At 37.7% G+C, this 19,199-nt stretch overlaps 1 protein-coding gene across 2 annotated transcripts in view; it reads left to right on the top strand.

Annotated features, from left to right (window-relative positions):
- Positions 1–17,003, top strand: part of PNPLA8 (patatin like domain 8, phospholipase A2) — a 43,932-nt gene extending 26,929 nt beyond the window's left edge. For both annotated transcript variants that reach the window (XM_045793478.2, XM_045793479.2), the window contains exons 8-10: positions 674–868; positions 9,010–9,205; positions 15,969–17,003. In XM_045793478.2, the coding sequence (XP_045649434.1) occupies positions 674–868; positions 9,010–9,205; positions 15,969–16,243 (666 nt within the window). In that variant the 3' untranslated portion in view covers positions 16,244–17,003. The remainder of the gene's footprint in view (positions 1–673; positions 869–9,009; positions 9,206–15,968) is intronic.
- Positions 17,004–19,199: the final 2,196 nt, after the last annotated feature.

The raw sequence follows: 19,199 nt of genomic DNA, 5'->3' as shown, positions 1-19,199 counted from the left end.
TTGACACGGAACCCGAATAACTTTGGCCTCTTCCGTATCTTTCAGCATCTTAAGTTTGTATTAGAGGTCATTAACCAGTACAATACATTTTACATTAATTCAGCTGACATCAACGAAATCTGAGACCCAAGGTGATCAGTATTAGCTATTTTAATTAAAAATTACCCAGCTACCAGTTATTAACTGTGAAAAGAAAGCCTCGAGAGTTTGTGTATTGTTACATTCAGTTACTAAAGTCATAATGCTTTCAAAGAGAACAGAAGCAAAGACTAATTTGTAAATGATATTATGAAAATAGTGTATTTTTCTTTGAGTAGCTTGTATTCATTGCTACTACTGCTGCATCGATTATCATATAAAGATTTGCAAGTTTGTGTCTTCCTGGTGTCTTCTTAAATGGCTAATCAAGTCATGTAGTTAATAATATCTTTTATTATTGTTGTCTTACAATGCATTTCTCAAAATTGTCCCAGTCCTTGTAGCATCTACTGTCCCATAAAGAAATACTAGTTAGATCATGTTCCCTTTGCTTAACATCGTCTTTATGTTATACATTTATCTTGATGGGTAGAATTGTAGATTGTTCGTTCACACTTCTAAGTAATATTTAATTTTTTACAGATCCCAAATACTTCTGTTTACAATGGGTATTGTTCACTTTTTGCTTTACTAGGTAGCTGCAGTAAGTACCATAGTAAACAGAGGGATAACGCCAAAAGCTTTTGTGTTCAGAAACTATGGTCATTTTCCTGGAATCAACTCGCACTACTTGGGAGGCTGTCAGTATAAAATGTGGCAAGCCATCAGAGCCTCGTCTGCTGCTCCTGGCTACTTTGCAGAGTATGCACTGGGAAATGACCTTCACCAGGTAAGTTGACTGCGGCCTACCTTTTAAAAGTTTATGTGATTAAAGAATCAGCACTCATTAAATGTCACAGAGGGATTAACCAAGACTTTCTTCTTCTTTACATGTGGCAAAAGATGTGCCATACAAAATGTTTTGTTTGTTGTTTGTTTTTCTTAACAAGCCTTCTGGCTTGAGAGCACATTTTAGGAAAGTTTTTTTTTTTTTTTAATGTGATTCATAGCTAATTATGATTTTATTGATGGAAAAATGTAGTACATAGGATTGGCTATCCAAATGTAATAAAAATTAAAAATAAAACACGGTCCCTGAAAACACATAACCCAATCTGTTTGGTAGTTGAGGTGGACATATTTTGAGGGAGACGATGTAATGAAATAACAGTAAACACTCATCAAGTTAGCTGTGTGCTGGACACTTACGTAGTGCTTTGCGTGCATTATCTCGTTTAACCAGCACTGCTTACGAAGCCGATAGAATTATTCCCACTTTTACAAATGAGCTATTGGAGTCTTGAGAAAGGTTAAGTAACAACAGTAGGATCATGGCTGTCAAGTGACAGGATGGGGATGCTCCCTGTAATTACACTGCTTCAAAGTTTATGGCTAAATGATGTATAAAGTTGAATATTTTTTCTGGCAATATAGTCCTTTTCTGTTACGTAGACTTATTTATTTATCATAAATTTTTCCTCTGTCAAGTTTTTCCCATTATGAAATGTTAACTCATAACTTACTAAATGATAAAAAAGTCACTAAAGCTTTTGAGCTCATAGTTCCAAAATATATGTTTTATAGATGCTTAGTTTGTAGTGATACACTTAAAATCAGTCTCATTCAATAGAGCTATTAACCTTAACTTTCTAGTCAGTGAGGTATTTGTGCTCTTATTTATTTGGTATTTAAATATATGTTGAGAAGAAAACTGTTTTGACGAGGGTCTTCGGATGTCCTTCAGAAGCTCATACATAGATCTTCTCCATGAACTACATATCAGCTGTATACTGTTAATTTACGTGTGTCAGTATTGTAATGACCAAAACATTGATCAGTTTTGTTTTCTCCTGTATTTTTATTATATGTTAGACATATTTTTAAATATTACGGTCAGCTGTCCCATTTTTTTTTTCTATATTTCTAGAGATAATGTCATAATCTTTGTAGTTACGAGATTAATCTAAGTTTCCTTTTGTCTTTGGAGTCAATTCAGACCTTTTCTTACTTTGCCCAGTCAGTCATCGTTGAGTTATGTCAGGCACTTCCCCTTCTCGCCTTTCTCTTCTCTTCCACCTACTGAAAGCAGAAAGTGCGAGCTGTAGAGTTCTTCTGACATTGATTTCAAGACTTACTGGTCAAATTAAAATTTTTATTTTAAAAGGTACCTTGCTGTTTTTAACAACAATTTCTGCATATTCGTATTCTTACCAGGTTGTAAATGGAGAAATAATTTAGACAGTGTTTTCAAAATAGTGTTAAGATTTATAATGTATCTTTAAGGTGCTTGTCATGCTACAAAATTGCAGTTAAGCCAAATATTAATGAAAGTCTCAAGTGATAAGTTATTGCATTTCAGGACCGTATATGTTCCCAGACTACCAAAGAAGTTATCTCGTTTGCTTTTTATTCTTTAAGTGGAAATAGTTTCAAAGTTTAATTCAGTACATAATAACAAACCAAAGTATTTCAGTGGTTATTTATCCATTTCATTTAGACTAGTGATATTTCTTTTCATGCTTAGCCATTTTTATATTGATGATCTTAATCTACAGATTAAATTAACTTATTATATGGAATTTATGTAAAGTGTGTAACCACATGTACAGAGAATATACTTTCATGTAAATCGGTGACTTGACTCCAGGAAGATTTGTACATCTAATTAATGTTCACATGAAATCTGGATTCTAAGCAAACCCTATTTTTAAGAATATTTTTCTTACTGCATGTTCTCTTCCAAACCTGAGGAAGAAATGGGATATTTTTCTATTCGAAAGATGCTGTGAAATATTGATTAGGATATTCTAACATGTGAATGATCTTGATTGCTTAAACAAAAAAACATTCAAGTGAAGTTCCTTTCCAACCCTTTAGAAATTGTTAAGAAGTTTAAAACTAAAATATGGTCCTTACTTATTACAATCCTCTTATCCTAAGCTCTTTGAATAATTATATCGAGTTATTTCCAGACTCATTTTTAAAATCTCTTTTAACTGTCATGTCTGACGTAAGTTTTAATGTAAGTTACTTCATATCCTTTTGGAATCATGTAAAGTATACAATACAGACTAATACTCTGAGCAGTCATTGAAAGTAGTGCCATAATTAGGGGGTGTGAGTAGGTAGATGTGTAGATTTCATTTGCCTTTGCCTATAAAGAGAAGAGTAAGTATTAGAGTATTTACCTGCATGTCCCGGAAAATTATAATGAGAATTCTTTTTGAGTAGCTTTCCAGTATTACTTCTCTCCCTTTGCCCAAGTAGCATCATATTTATCTTGAAATAGTACGTTTTACACAAAATTAACCCTTCTCTCTCTCTCTCTAACAGTTTTGTTGATACATAATTGATACACAAAAAAATGGGTATATTTCGTGTATACAGTTTGATGAGTTTGGCCATACGCATATCCCTTTTCTCTGATCTTTTTCCATCACCATTAAATTAAATCATTCATTCTCTGCCTTTGGAGAAAGAGCCTGATAAATTCATTTGTGCTAAAGGTTTTGATGACAGATTCTCATATATTATTTCTCTTAGGCCTTATTGACATTTTGAAAGGTTATGTCCAGAACTCAGAATACATTAACCTAAGAGGAATTACGATAGTTCCTATAAATGTTCCACGTAAATAGTGTTTTCAGCAGAAAGAACCTGCCTAGTACCTGGCAGATTATACCTTTGCTAGGCCACAACTATTAATTTTTGACCAGTGCAACTGGTCAAAAATGTAGTCACTGCTTGCTCAGTGCCAGGCCCTGTGTTAACCGTGAGGAACATAATGGTTTTAATAAGTGCCAGCTTATTGTTTGCGTTTCCTGGGTCCTACCCTCAAACTAGAAGAATATAAGTAAGCACAGTTATATAATAAGATGATTAATTCAGTAATAGAGAAGCTCCTCAAAAAGTTAAAAAAAAAACCAAAAAACCCTACTCTACGACCCAGCTATTGCACTACTAGTTATTTATCCCAAGGATTCAAATGTAGTGATTTGGAGGGACACATGCACCCCAGTTTTGCAGCAGCAATGTCCTCAATAGCCAAACTATGGAAAGAGCCCAGATGTCCATCGACAGATGAATGGATAAAGAAGATGTGGGCACACACACACAATGGAATGTTACTCAGCCGTCAAAAGCCATTTGCAACAACACGGATAGAACTAGAGGGTATTATGCTAAGTGAAATCAGTCAGTCAGAGAAGACAAATACCATAGGATTTCACTCATATGTGGAATTTAAAAAATACAACAGATGAACATAGGAGAAAGGGAGGAAAACTAAAACAAAGACAAGAGAGGGAAACCATAAGAGACTGTTAACTATAGAGAAGAAACTGAGGGTTGATGACGGGGAGGTGGACGGAGGATGGGCTAACTGGGTGACAGGCATTAAGGAGGGCATTTGTGATGAGCACTGGGTGTTACATGCAACTGATGAATCCCTAAATTGTACCCCTGAAACCAATACTACACTATATGTGAACTAACTTGAATTTAAATAAAATCTTGAAAAAATAAATTCAGTAGTGAAAACATGCGTAGGGTTAAGAAGTCATACTGAAGACGTGGCTTATTCTGTCAGGATTGGCTTTACAAAGACATTTCTATTCCACTTGAGGTCTAAAGAATGAAAAGTAGGGTAGGATAGAAATGGAATTGGGCGGGGGGGAGTAGAAACCGGGAAGGATTGCTGAATGGTTTTAGAGTTTCTCTTTGGGGTGATAAAAACTTTTTGGAAATACGTAGTTGTGATGGTTGTAAAACATTCTGAATGTAATTAATGCTACTTAATTGTAACCTTAAAAATGCTTAAAAGGACCAGTTTTATGTTTTGTATATTTTACCATAATAAAAAAGAAAAATTTTTTAAAACTCTAAAATATAATAACTGAGATGAGAGGATTAGGAGAAGTTCACATTGCACAATGGTTATTTTCTGGTAGGTACTCTGTATTATTTGAAATGATTAAATGTACATTAAAAGAATCAGAAGTATCTAAATTTTAGGGTACTAAGTACATGTTTGACGTACTGCTATTAAAACACAGTTCTGTGTATACCTCTGGGAGATAAATAGCAAATTATTCAATCAGTTCATTTTTCAAGTCTGTTTTACTGCAGTGTCTAGCAGTGGGCCTGGCAAAACCAAATACACAACAAGGAGATAACTGACTATGAATACCTCAGTGAAGGAAATACCATGGTCATACCAATAGCCTGATGACTTTCTGATAGACAAGGCATAGGAGTGGGCTAAGTAGAAGGGAGCTCAGGGGACAGTGTGCCTCGCCATAGACTGGAGTGAGCACCAAAAATCTTAACTTCCACACTTACTTGATGTAAATAGTAAAGTTTAAGGAACAGGAATTTACTGCCATGGCTTTTAAAACCATTGGAAACCTGGCAACTTTTCAGTTTGGGAGTGATTTTACTATTATCAATTCTTGCTAAACCTTGTTTGCCCCTTCTTATCTTTTCTTCCCGTTTTGTGTCTTCTGATCCTTCTTGATAGGCTTTTATATAAAATAGTGCAGGAATGTTCCATCTAAAATACCGAGACAGACTGGTGATGGGTAGTAAGGAGGGTACATATTGCATGGTGCACTGGGTGTTATACGCAACTAATGAATCATCAAACGTTGCATCAGAAACCAGGGATGTACTGTATGGTGACTAACATAATGTAATAAAAAAACATTAAAAAAATAATAATAAAATAAAATACTGAGACAGAAGTTACATAAAGTATAACTGTAGAATTTAAAATAAAAGTAGTTTTGGGCGCCTGACTGGCTCGGTTGGGGGAATATGGGACTCCTGATCTCAGGGTTGTGGGTTTGATCCCTATGTTGGGTGTGGAGATTACTTAAAAGTAAAATGTTTAAATAAAAGTAGTTTTAAAAGAGGTAACTTTCTTGCTGAATTAGAAATGAAATGTTACCTCTAATGTGTGATGGGTATCGTTCTAATGTCCTAGTAATTGAAAACAAAAGATAAAGTTGAAAGGATTAAATTAAAATTAGAAGCCTTTAGGAAATAATTATTTCTACCTACAATCAAGGAATCCTAGTAGGGTTTTACAAAGTTAAACAGTACAAATAGCCAGTGTAAGACTTTGAACAGATACATAAAGATAACTAACTTTAAAAATAGTTCCTTTCAACTGGTGAATGATAAACTGATACATCAAAGTAACCAAATATTACTCAGCAATAAAAAGGAATGAATTATTGGGCTGTCCCGTGACATGGATGGATCTCAGAAGCATTATTCTAGGTGAAAAAAAACAAACTCAAGGGGCGCCTGGGTGGCACAGCGGTTAAGCGTCTGCCTTCGGCTCAGGGCGTGATCCCGGCGTTCTGGGATCGAGCCCCACATCAGGCTCCTCGGCTGTGAGCCTGCTTCTTCCTCTCCCACTCCCCCTGCTTGTGTTCCCTCTCTCGCTGGCTGTCTCTATCTCTGTCGAATAAATAAATAAAATCTTAAAAAAAAAAAAACCAAACTCAAAAGAATACATACTGTACGATTCCATGTATCTTGATAACAAGAGCTAATGGGTGACCTTGGGAAGTAGATGGAAGAACGGTGTTTGAAGATGAGAGGATTGAGGAACTGAGAGTCTAGGGTGTTCTAAAGATGAAAAGTCACATGGGGTATGATAAAGAATCTCTACCCTTTTCTGCATGGGATAGTAAGGAAGCCTATGAGCCATGCGCTGAACAATGTGTTGAATGAGGAGTTGATAGGTGACAGCAGTGATGGTAGCGTGAATTTAAGAGCCCTTAAAGCACGTGAATTTTCCAAGTGGACTCGGACTAATAGTCTGGAAGGAACACTAAAGAACAAATAGGACACCGTTCCCGCCTAACCACTAAGGTATATGAGATAGGAAAGAATCAACAGCTCCCTGGGAAACAACATTAGGGAAGAGCCACGTCTCTGTTAAAGAGAGCATTCAGAAGAAGGTGACGTCACCTTGGAAGTTTTAGCTGTGGAACAATGTCCATACAGCCCAGTGGAAGGGTTGAAGTTGTCCGGGAAGAGTGGACGATCGTGTCGGTGGCAAGGAAGCTCAGAGATTTGAATGGCATTATTGAATGGAACAGAAGCGCAGTGGAATTTAGAATGATGTGAATTTAGCCCCTATTGGTTCTCTGAGGAAGGTGGGCCTCCTACCTCTAAAAACACTAAAAAAAAAACTCCACCCTCTGTAGTGATCGTTTTCAGCAGGTACAGTCTCAGTTCATCTGCTTCAAGCTCAACACACACAAGGATAGTAGTCCCTAAAGCTGTAGTGTCTACGTGCTCTTTGGCCGGGCATACAGTAGATGGACACTGCAGTTTTTAATGAAAGGACTGAAACTGTCCACTTGGTGTCAGAGAAGCTTTTCTTCTTACAGTCTCAGCCTGCCCTGTGGTGTGTTTTTAGTTTAGGATTCTGATCTTTTGTTGTATTCTCTGCTATGCTCCTTTGAGTAGGAATGATATAACTATATTACTATGGCATTTACCGTTTTACTAAGATGTACACTGAAATTAAGTCTGTCGAGTCCGTAATAAAGAGAAGTATAATACCAGCACGTGTGCTGCTGTGTCCTCATTCTGCTTCTGATACAGATTTCCTTCTTCCTGAGTCTAGACAAGGGAGAGAAACTTTACTCTCGTCAGGACATCTACTGCCAGTCAGGTGGCAGATGACATGAATCCAGGGCTCCCCTTTCTTGTATCCCATGCCTGGGGCCAGTCACAGGCCAGTTGTCTGCAGTCTTTTAGTTCTCAGGGACCATCCCAGCTTAAGCCTAGCTCAGCCACAAAGTGACTTTATGAAAAGAGCTAAAGACCTGAAATATGGTGGACCCATGAATAAATGGGCCCCCGTTGACAAGAAACAACAAGACTTTTCTCATGAAAGTCACAAACGTGGAAATACGAACCACATTCTTTTGAAGAGATGTAGTTAGAGAGCACTGGAGATCGCACCTCAGGGAAAGGTAGAGATTAGATTGAAAATGGCAGCAAACAACCCACCCAAAAATGGAGAATAGAGCAAGCAATGAAAACACGTGATGAAACAGTTTCTCTGAGAATCCACACAGCCCTGTGTATCTGTTATCCCAGAGGCATCATAAAGCTACTCATTGGGGATGAATGCTATATGCATATGATAACTTTGGCTTTGGGGCTTTTTAGGAGGCGTAACTTTCTAACAGTTTGTAGCTTTTCAGAATTGAGTGGCTACGCAAATACCAAGTGACGTTTATCCCAGCAGTGCAAGGCTAGCAATATGCTTTCTGTCTGCAGATTTTACCCTTCTTTCCTCCTGAAGTCTTCAAAATAATAGTTATTATTTATAGTAATAAGTGCTTAGAAACACAAAGTTTGCCTACTTCATTTAGATTCTATCTGCATTATAATGAATGCAATACTTTGAAATTATATTGTTGATAAAGTTTCAGTGAAATTAGTTGAGTTAATATGGTTATATTTGACTTGTGAGTGAAGAGCTAGTTTTTAATTGTTTGGTAGAACCCACAATTGGTCTGTTAGGTTTTATATAGAATCTATAGTTACCACTAAACAAGAATAATATCTTTTAAAAATAACTGTTCATTTTAGTAGTTTTGAGAAAAATATACAAAGCAATCAAAGAAGTTGTTAACATTACTTTCATAATAGGAAAGGAAAGCTTAATGAGGCCAGTGAGCTTTCTCACGTTACCCTTTTCTGAAGCTGTACTATATAAAATAAATTCACTTTAAAGGAACTCCTTGTCTTCAAATAATTTGTTCAATTTATTATATCGTTAAGCTCTCCTTGTGAGTACATTTAAGCCTTTTTAAAATACAATTTTTGTCTTCATATTTGTAAAATAGAATTTCACTTTTAAGAGTTCTGCACTGTATTTTCTTGACTTATATTTTGCAGGATGGAGGTTTGCTTCTGAATAACCCTTCGGCGCTAGCAATGCACGAGTGTAAGTGTCTCTGGCCTGACGTCCCGTTAGAGTGCATAGTGTCCCTGGGCACTGGGCGTTACGAGAGTGATGTGCGGAACTCCGTGACATACACGAGCTTGAAGACCAAACTGTCCAATGTTATCAACAGTGCTACAGATACGGAAGGTTAGTCTGTCTGTTTGCCACGTTAAAGCACTTTAACTTCCAGAGTTCAGTGTTTGGTAGCCTGTGCTGATGCTACCTACAAAAGAGTATGTTACATCTGTATGGGGGTGCTCAGGAAGCAAAGGGGACCAAATCTTTTGTTGTTTTCATTTCTCCACGCTCATGTCTTCTAAGTGACCCTCGAATGGAGACTCTTCTTTCTCTGTGTGCTAGTACTTCCGTTGCCTATGTACAGTTGGAGAAGTTTCTACAGCTGGATTAGCACAAAAGTTCGGTTGGAGACTCTTAAAATATATATCGAATCATGTCTTTACCCTGCTTGGTGCCCTCTAGGCTTCCCATCACACTTAGAATAAAATCCAAAAGCCTCATTCACTGAAATTTAGCAGGCCCTTTAAGACCTAGCCTTTGGATATATCTCCTCCCCATTCCTCACATGTGTCCCCTCTACCAAGTCTGGCTCAGAAGTCTCTGGCCTTGGGCCCTCTGCATTCGCTGTGCCCTCTCCGTGTGAGGTCTTCCTTCAGATTTACGCTTGATTCACTCCCATTTCATGCAGGTCTCTGCTCAGATGGCACTTCCTCAGAGAGACCATTCCCAGTTCCTTTCTGTCCCCCGCACTATGTCGTTCTGCCCTCTTACCCTGCTTCTTTCTCTCTCTCTCTTTTTTAAGGTAGAGCACTTCTCTCATCACATGGATGTGTATTACATCTTTGCTTGTTTCATTGCTTATTATCTCCCTCTCCCACGAGAACGTAAGGTGGGGGGTTATCCAGTCGACAGTGTTGACTGTGATGCCCAGCACATAGTAGGCAGTCAGTGAGTATTTGTGGAATGTCTAGTTTCGGCTTTGAGGTCTGGATCTCCTTATTTTGTATTTTATTTTCAAGTCTTTTGTGAAATCTGTTATTCAGTTCTCTAGAAGAGTTGTTACCACTTACCAGCCCCTTGCTTCTGAATCTCATTGTTTTCATACATTGTGTTATTGGCTGAATCTTTAGCCCACATGAGGATATTAAACTCCCCATTAAGGACTTTTATCTAGTAAATGAGAACCCAAAAGAAGCTTATATACTGGATTTTTCACTGTCTGAAATGTTGTCAGATCAACAAAACAGTCTTTTTTCTCTCTTATTTTCCCATCACATTTTATTTTCTTAGGTCACAGCACAAATGCATTTGACTTACACATGGAATACTGAACTTCTGAATGTCTGCATTGAAATAAATGCCTATGGCATCATAAGACAGTTTTCTTAAATATGACATGACATTCCTTCTGTGATACATGTGGCATATTTTTATGTACATGCAAGTGAACAGTTAAGATTGAATAGTGCTTGATCTGTGACTTAAAAATAGTAAAAGAGGGGCACCCAGGTGGCTCAGTCAGTTAAGCATTCGACTCTTGATTTCAGCTCAGGTCATAATCAGGGTCGTAAGATCGAGCCCCGCATGGGGCTCTGTGCTGAACATGGAGCCTGCTTAAGATTCTCTCTCCCTCTGCCTCCCCTGCTCATGCGTGCTCTCTCTCTATAAAATAACAACAACAATAATAATAATAATAATAATAAACATAGTAAAAGAAAATTTCTTAACATTTTTCATTAAACTATGGAATTGACACAGTTGTTATCAAGAAGCATATTTCTAGGTCTGTACAGTAGTCTTATTTTAAGCAGTCTGCTGAGAAAAAGAAAGCTTTAATCACTCTCAAAATACTTGTCTGTGTATCTGGTGCACATCATGTGATGGGGCTAATTTGAAATTTTCAAGAAACGAGTAATGCTGTTTCCACATACTTACACCCTTGTTAATGAAGAACTTGAGTGTAATTGCTGATACTAGATGGTTATTGACCTATAAAAACTGCAGTTTCATTTAGCTCAGTCTAATTCATTATCAATTACTAAATCAATGGTGAGTAGTTGTAGATGATTAAGACTATGAATTAAGAGGAGGAATAAGAAAGCAAAACTAGATTATTGTAAACAGCTCACCAAGAAGCAAATTAGACTAGGGGCGCCTGGGTGGCTCAGTCGGTTAAGCGTCTGCCTTTGGCTCAAGTCATGATCCCAGGGTCCTGGGATGGAGCCCTGCATCAGAGCCTGCTTCTCCCTCTCCCTCTGCCTGCTGCTCCCCTTGCTTGTGCTCTCCCTCTCTCTCTCTCTGTAAATAAATAAATAAAATCTTTAAAAAAAAAACCCAAAAAACAAATTAGACTTGACACAGGCCCTAAAGGATAGTAGGGTTTAGAGATTTTAAAAGAGGGTTAAGACTGCCACTTCTGTCCATGATAAAATAATAGAGGCCGTATATTTCCTCTCATCTTAAACCATTAGCAAACTGAATGGAACAGTGGTTTTCAGCCATTAGATGACAGGTGGCATGGGTTCGTGATCCCTGAGAGAAGGAAAATGAAGTAATCCCTGAGATTGCCCAGCATGCTACCTGAAAAGAGTTTCTAGGTCATAGCAAAGGAGGGGTGAACCCAGAAAAGCAGAACAGGACACACAGAGTTCATGGAGGCCCAGGAAAACTAGAATTTGTGGGCGAAACACAACAGAGGAGGCAGCTTCACACAGTGCTCCAGAGACCTGCAGGGGAGTCCCCTTGAGTACTGACGTGTGCATGCATGTGAGGACGCCGCCCAAGGCAGGGCAAAGAACCACCAGGAAGAATTAGACACAACTGTTCTTGGAGCTCACACAGGACCCAGAGTAGCTCAGATTTTTATCAAGTACATTAGAAGGACCTTGTAATACGCGAGATAATGCAGTGGACTTCTCAGAAGACTATTGTCTCAGTAGCGGCATCAGATTAGTTCTAGACTGAGGGCTGCTCTGGATCCACCCTAACACTGCTTAAAAGCAGTCCTCAAAAAGATCAGATTGAATCCAGTTAACAGCATCTGTTGTTTGAATAAAGTCAAGCAATATCAAAAGGAATACAACAAATTCCAGCATGCAAAAATATAAAAGTTCACAATGTTTGGTGTCCAATAAAAAATTACCAGGCATACAAAGAAGCAAGAAAAGACACCCTCACCAAGAGAAAAAATCAGTGGGAATAGACCTAGCTATGAAACAGATAGGTAATTAGCAAAGACATTACAGTAACTATTAAAAACATACTTCACATGTTTACTGGGCTGGAGGAAGATAAGGAGAGAAATGAATGATATAAAAGAGGCCCAAATCAAACTTCTAGAGGTGGAAGATACACTGTCTAAAATGAGAAATACAGCTGATAAGATTAATAGCAATTCTGCATAAAAACTTGAAGAAAACAGAAGAAGAGTAAATACTTCCCAGCGCACTCTAAAGGCCAGCACAACCCTGACACCAAAACCAGGGGGAAAAATTATAAAATACATAAAAATACCAATTCCCTATTAGTTTCCCCATGCTGAAATCCTTAAAATATACTAATAAATTGAGCTCAGCAATATATAAAAAGGAGAATACAGTATAACCAAGCAGGATTCATCCCAAGAATACAAAGATTGGTTTAACATATGAAAATCAATGAAATTTACCATGTTAATTTAAGATTAAAAAATGAAAAATTTGGGGCGCCTGGGTGGCACAGCGGTTAAGCGTCTGCCTTCGGCTCAGGGCGTGATCCCGGCGTTATGGGATCGAGCCCCACATCGGGCTCCTCCGCTATGAGCCTGCTTCTTCCTCTCCCACTCCCCCTGCTGTGTTCCCTCCCTCGCTGGCTGTCTCTATCTCTGTCAAATAAATAAATAAAATCTTAAAAAAAAAAAATGAAAAATTTGTGGTAGTTTCAATAGATGCAGAAAAGACATCTGACAGAACTTAACATTCATTCATGATGAAAACTCACAGTAGGTTAGGAACAGAAGGGAACTTCTCAGCCCGACAAAGGGCATCTATTAAACAAACAAACACCCCTAAAGGTGGCATCATATTTAATGAGATCAGAAGCAGGGTAAGATGTCTCTCATCGCTTCCAGTCAGCATTTTTACTGAAGGTCCTTTCCAGTACAGCAAGGCACTGAAAACTAAAAGGCAGATAGATAGAAATGAAGTAAATATTTGTAATACCATTGTCTATGTTGACAATCCTAAGGAATCTATTAAAAAGCTCCTAGAACTAAGAAGTGAGTTCAGCAAAGTTGGAGAATACAGGGTCAGTAAAACTCAATTGTATTTCTGCATACTAGCAATTGGAAACAAATTAAATATATACAAAGATAAACATCATTTATAACAACATGAGAATATTAAACACTGAAGGAATTACTTATTTTAAACTATGTGCAAGACCTGAACATTAAAAGCTACAAAACATTACTGGAAGAAATTAAAGAAGTTCTGAATAAATCAGCAGATAGACCATGCTCATGAATTGGAAATCTCAGTGTTGTTTTAGTGGTACGCCGCAAATTGACCTATAGACACCACCCAATTGCTATAAGAATCCAGACAGCCTTTTTCTGGGGCAGAGGTTTAACAAGATGACTGTAAAATGTATGTGGATATGCAAAGGACCTAAAAGAACCAGAACAATTTTGAGACAGAACAAAGTTTGAGGGGCGCCTGGGTGGCACAGCGGTTAAAGCGTCTGCCTTCAGCTCAGGGCGTGATCCCGGCGTTCCGGGATCGAGCCCCACATCAGGCTCCTCCGCTATGAGCCTGCTTCTTCCTCTCCCACTCCCCCTGCTTGTGTTCCCTCTCTCGCTGGCTGTCTCTATCTCTGTCAAATAAATAAATAAAATCTTTAAAAAAAAAAAAACTCACCAAGGTCTTTAAAAAAAAAAAAGAACAAAGTTTGAGGACTTACACCTTCTGATCTCAAGACAAAAAAACTCCAGTAAGCAAGGGACTGTGGTATTTGCATAAAGATAGACATATAGATCAATGGTACATAATAGTACAGAAATTGATCCATACATGTAAGCTCAAAAGATTTTTGACAGGGTAACTCAATGGTGAAGGTATAGTCTTTCCAACCAGTAGTACAGGGACAGTGAGATAACTATAGTCCAAAAAGTGAACCTTTACCTTTCATACCAAATACAAAAATTAATCTGAAATGGATCATAGACTTAAAGAGTTAAAACTGTAAAACTTCTAGAAGAATACCCCGGAGAAAATCTTAATGACTTGGGTTAGGTAAAGATTTTTTAGATAGGACACAAAAAGCATGAACCAAGAAAGAAAAAATAGATAAATTAGACTTTATCAAAGTACAGATTTTGCTCTTCAAAAGATACTTTTAGTAAAATGAAAAGCTGTACACCGAAATAAAATATTAGTAAAACATGTATGTGGTCCATTACCAGAACCAAATACATAAACAGATACAAACTATATAGAGAATTCTCACATTATATATGTGAAAAATACATAAACAAATTCACTAAGAAAATGGGCAAAATAATTCAACGGACACTTCATTGAAGAAGATGTGCAGATGAGGGGCGCCTGGGTGGCACAGCAGTTAAGCATCTGCCTTCGGCTCAGGGCGTGATCCCAGCGTTGTGGGATCGAGCCCCACATCGGGCTCCTCCGCTATGAGCCTGCTTCTTCCTCTCCCACTCCCCCTGCTGTGTTCCCTCTCTCACTGGCTGTCTCTCTCTCTGTAAAATAAATAAAATCTTTAAAAAAAAAAAAAAAAGAAGATGTGCAGATGAATACAAAGTACATAAAAGCTTCACACCATTAGTCATTAGAGAAATGAGAAGTAAAACCACGAGGTTTTTGACTACACATCCTCTAGATTGGCTAAAATTAAGGCCAACAATACCAAGTTTTGGCAAAGATGTGGAACAGTGGGAACTCTGATATATTAATGGTTGGAATGCAAAATGGTATGGCCATCTGGAAAATAGTGTTGTGGTTCTTAGAAACATGTAACATTGTGAGTCAGCTGTACTTCAACCAAAAAAAAAAAAAAAAAAAAAACGATAAACATGCTTTTACCATATGACCCAGCAGTTACATCCCAGAATGTTCCTGAAGAGAAATGGAATCATGTATCCACAGAAAGACATACGTGTAAATGCTTACAGCAGGATTATTCCTCCTAGCTAAAAACTGAAGAGAACCGGAACTGGAAAGAAAAATCATGGTTTCTCTGTGCAGTGGAATTCTACCCACCAATAAAAAGGAAAGAGCTGTTGATACATACTGTGACAGGCATGAATTTCAAAAGCATGTTGCTAAGTAAAAGAAGCTAGACACAGAAGAGCTAGCTATCTACTTCTGATTGTGTTTATATGACATTCTAGAAAAGGCAAAGAGTAAGAAAAGGAGGAACTATAAAAAGGCATGAAGGAACTTTCTGGGGTGGTAGAAATTTTCTGTCATGACTGGTGTGATTACACAAAGATACACATTTGTCAAAATTTCTCAAATTATACACTTCAGATTGGTGAATTTTGTATGCAAATTGTACCCCAGTAAAAACGATACCAAAAATTATAAAACACAAAAAGGAAAGTTGGGAAGGCATTTCAGCAGTGGCTAACAGTATGACCAAAAACAGAGAAAGGAGAGTACAGAAGCAAGTAATCTAATTAGCAGAATTACACGAATGATCTTGGGAGATGAATTTCATTTTGTAGTTACAGTCATTAGTATGGATTCCTTGGACCAACTGTTAATTGGCTGGCTTGATGAAATAAGATTTTGTAATTTGTCCTCCAAGAAGATAATTTTAAATAAGGATAAAATTAGATCATTGCAGAATAAATCAATTTTCTTATCTACCCTGTTCTCTCTTTATTTAACAGAAGTCCACGTAATGCTTGATGGTCTGTTACCTCCTGACACCTATTTTAGATTTAATCCCGTAATGTGTGAAAACATACCTCTGGATGAAAGCCGAAATGAAAAGCTCAATCAGCTGCAGCTGGAAGGGTTGAAGTACATAGAAAGAAATGAAGAAAAAATGAAAAAACTTGCAAAAATATTAACTCAAGAAAAAACAACTCTGCAGAAAATTAATGATTGGATAAAACTAAAAACTGACATGTATGAAGGCCTTCCGTTCTTTTCAAAATTGTAATGAGGGTATGTGTATATTTTCATAAGCGAGGGCCTGATCAGAAGATCCAGTGAGTTCAGTAAGGACTTGTGGGGTTCAGCATGAGTTTACTTTGAAATACTGGCAAATCCTGGAAAAGTACGTGCTTGGACCAGCTTGCACGTACATACCACAGAGGGTATGCTTGGTTACAGAATTCATCCGGGAATTAGGCTTTTATATGTGAATAATTAACAGTGCTTTAGGAGTCTTACTATTGTGCTAGTTGGTTTTAGTAGATAATGCTGTTCTATTGTTTGATATTTGAAAATTTAATATATGTGCCAAACAAGAACTATTATCATCCCATACTTGGTATTTTTGCTTCAGTCACCATAATCATGTCGAACGTACTTGATACTGATTTTCCATCATGGGGAAAAGCGAATTTCTTCTTAAATTTCCATCACTTACGTTTTCACTAGCTATATGCTAGGATCCAAATGTTGACTTTTATTGGAATATCATCTAAACAGGTACAGAAAAATAGAATTTTCTCTATCAGAGGACTTTTACATTTGAAATATGAAAGAATCAGATGCAGTTCTAGTCAAGATGTATGTATTTCAGTCAACATGGTTTGGTTCAAAAAGATAGGTGAAGCTCCAATCAACCACTTTTCCCCCTGAAATTTCAAGATAATGCTGGGTGTTAACTTCTCTAGCTTATCATTCAGTGTTATAAAATTAATTTACTGAGAAGATATGTCTATCATTAACAAAAATAAACTATTGAAACAATATATTGTTAAAAGGCTAATGTCATTTTTAAATTTTTTTTATTGTTCGTATGAAATGTAGCTTCCCATCTCTTGTAAGCATTTGAATATACCTGCCAGCAGTGTGCTTAAAAAAATAAGTTTTATCTGATTAACTCCTTTAACTGGCTGGATTTCATGGAGTTTGTATATATACCAACCCAAATCATTGTTTATGCCAACCAAATTCATCTTCGCTTTGCTCTCTCTCTGTCTGCCATGTAAATCCTTACATCATGTGTAGATTTGTCAAGGAAAATGGGAAAAGGTAAATGCCTTTTGCTTTGTACATATCAACTAAAGCTAAACCCCACTGCCTAGATGATTCTATTGCTTCGGAGTGTGAACTCATAGAGGCAGTGAGGCATGGTTCAGAGCACGGGGGGGAGCTCAGAGTCTGGGTGCTAATCTGACCTCTCAGGCAAAGTCCTGTTTGTGAGCTGGAGGAGGGGGACAGCCTCTCTGGGCTTTGGATATTTCATTTATAAAATGAGAAAAGCTAGTTCGAAAATTTTATTTACTCTTTTATGGCAATCCCGATTCCACCAGTGTACAAGCAAAAGATGGGAAAAGATGTGAAAATGAGTTTTCCGTCTACCAGTATTGAACTGGTAGAATATCTGCTCTTTCCAAAGAAGCAAAGAGGAAAAGTCATCTATTTTAGAAATAAAATGTAGTAAATTCTCCAACTCATCAGTTATATAAAAAAATAGAATAAAAATTGTTTTGATGCTCAGGCCTTTTGGAGTGTCTCAAAATTCTTATTTCCGTAATAAAGGCTATGCTGGCCGTGTTTCAGTTCTGTTCTCGCCGCAGATAGTATTTAGTAAAAATAGTACCTCAGATAGAGTTGTCCCTAGAGGCATATGGGCTGCATGGGATTTCCCCCAGAGGGTGGAGAGAGCCCGGCCTGGTCTAAAATTACCCTGTGAGCCTCTTCTCCTCCCACACCACATTTCATCCAGAAGAAAGTAGTAGATGTCAAAGGAATCTTCTGAGAGGGAAGGAAGTCACAAAAAGCTCTGAGGGGACGGAGGGGAGGCTCATCACGATCTTGTTTCGGTGATGGAATAGATGGGCTCCCTCTGAGTTTCCCTGCCAGCAGCTACAGACAGCTGCCTTCCCCACATCCCCTTCCAGAGAGCTGCTAATTACTGAAGTGGCTAGGACCCCCGAAAGTTCGAGAGTTTGTTGGAAGGTCAAAATGTTACCTAATTCTAGGCACAGTTTTGAATATTTCACAAGTATCAGTGCTAGTAATGTGACTGAAAATACGGGTCTATAAGGTCCGAATGGCATGGCTTTTAGACACAGTGTTAAGTAAATATGAAAATACCAGTGGCTTCTAAAGATACTGTAAAATAGTCCTTTCAGATGACAAATACTGTGTATTTTTATGCAACTAGAACCACTTGTAAGAAAAATACAAAAAAATTGGCAGTCAGAATGAATACTCAGAAATATTTTGCTTGTAATAAAACATTTCAGGCACAATAAAGTAATATTTACTGCAGTTTACATACGGGCACCTTATCATAAGGTCACTCTTACCCTAACGTGACGCAGCTCATCTCTGCTACAGCGGAAGTCAACTCTCCGACCTTCTTCTCTCTTGGCTGATCATTTCTCTCTTGAACAGTACAAAATTTACAAGTGTCCTCTGCCACCGCTTCTTTCTTAAATGGCACCTGAGTATGTCCCCGTGTCCCCGACCTGTTTCTTGAGCTCTTTTCACTGTCCAACAAAAGGTGAGCCGAGAACACCCCGCTCGGTGGTGTACCAGTTGTCAGTCATTCTTGTCCCCATGTGTACTTGAACCTGGTGATCTGAAGAACTGTGTAATTCACCTGAGATAACCCTCATTTTATAATGAAACCATACTTTTCACGCTCCAAAAGCAAAGTGGATTTCTTTCCAGGAAAGAACAGAAGTAAAGAACACTTCTGAAAGACGAGCGATTGCTACCACGTAGGTTATGGATTCTTCGTTGCACTCTTTTTAAAGTAGGATAAGTTCTTTATGAGAGGAAAGTCTTGAAGATAGATAAATGGCCTTTTTAGTTTCCTTCAAACCCTGTAATTCTGTGATAATTTATAAAAATAAACTGGTCAAATGAGTTAACAAGAAACAAGAAGTTAGGATACTATATTTTTTCTTGTTCATTGTGTAAGATTTAACTGA

The sequence above is a fragment of the Ursus americanus genome, chromosome 3, assembly GCF_024610735.1.
Source record: "Ursus americanus isolate L20-20 chromosome 3, mUrsAme1.1.p, whole genome shotgun sequence".
NCBI lineage: Eukaryota > Metazoa > Chordata > Mammalia > Carnivora > Ursidae > Ursus > Ursus americanus.
This window is presented reverse-complemented; position numbering and strand designations above follow the sequence as displayed.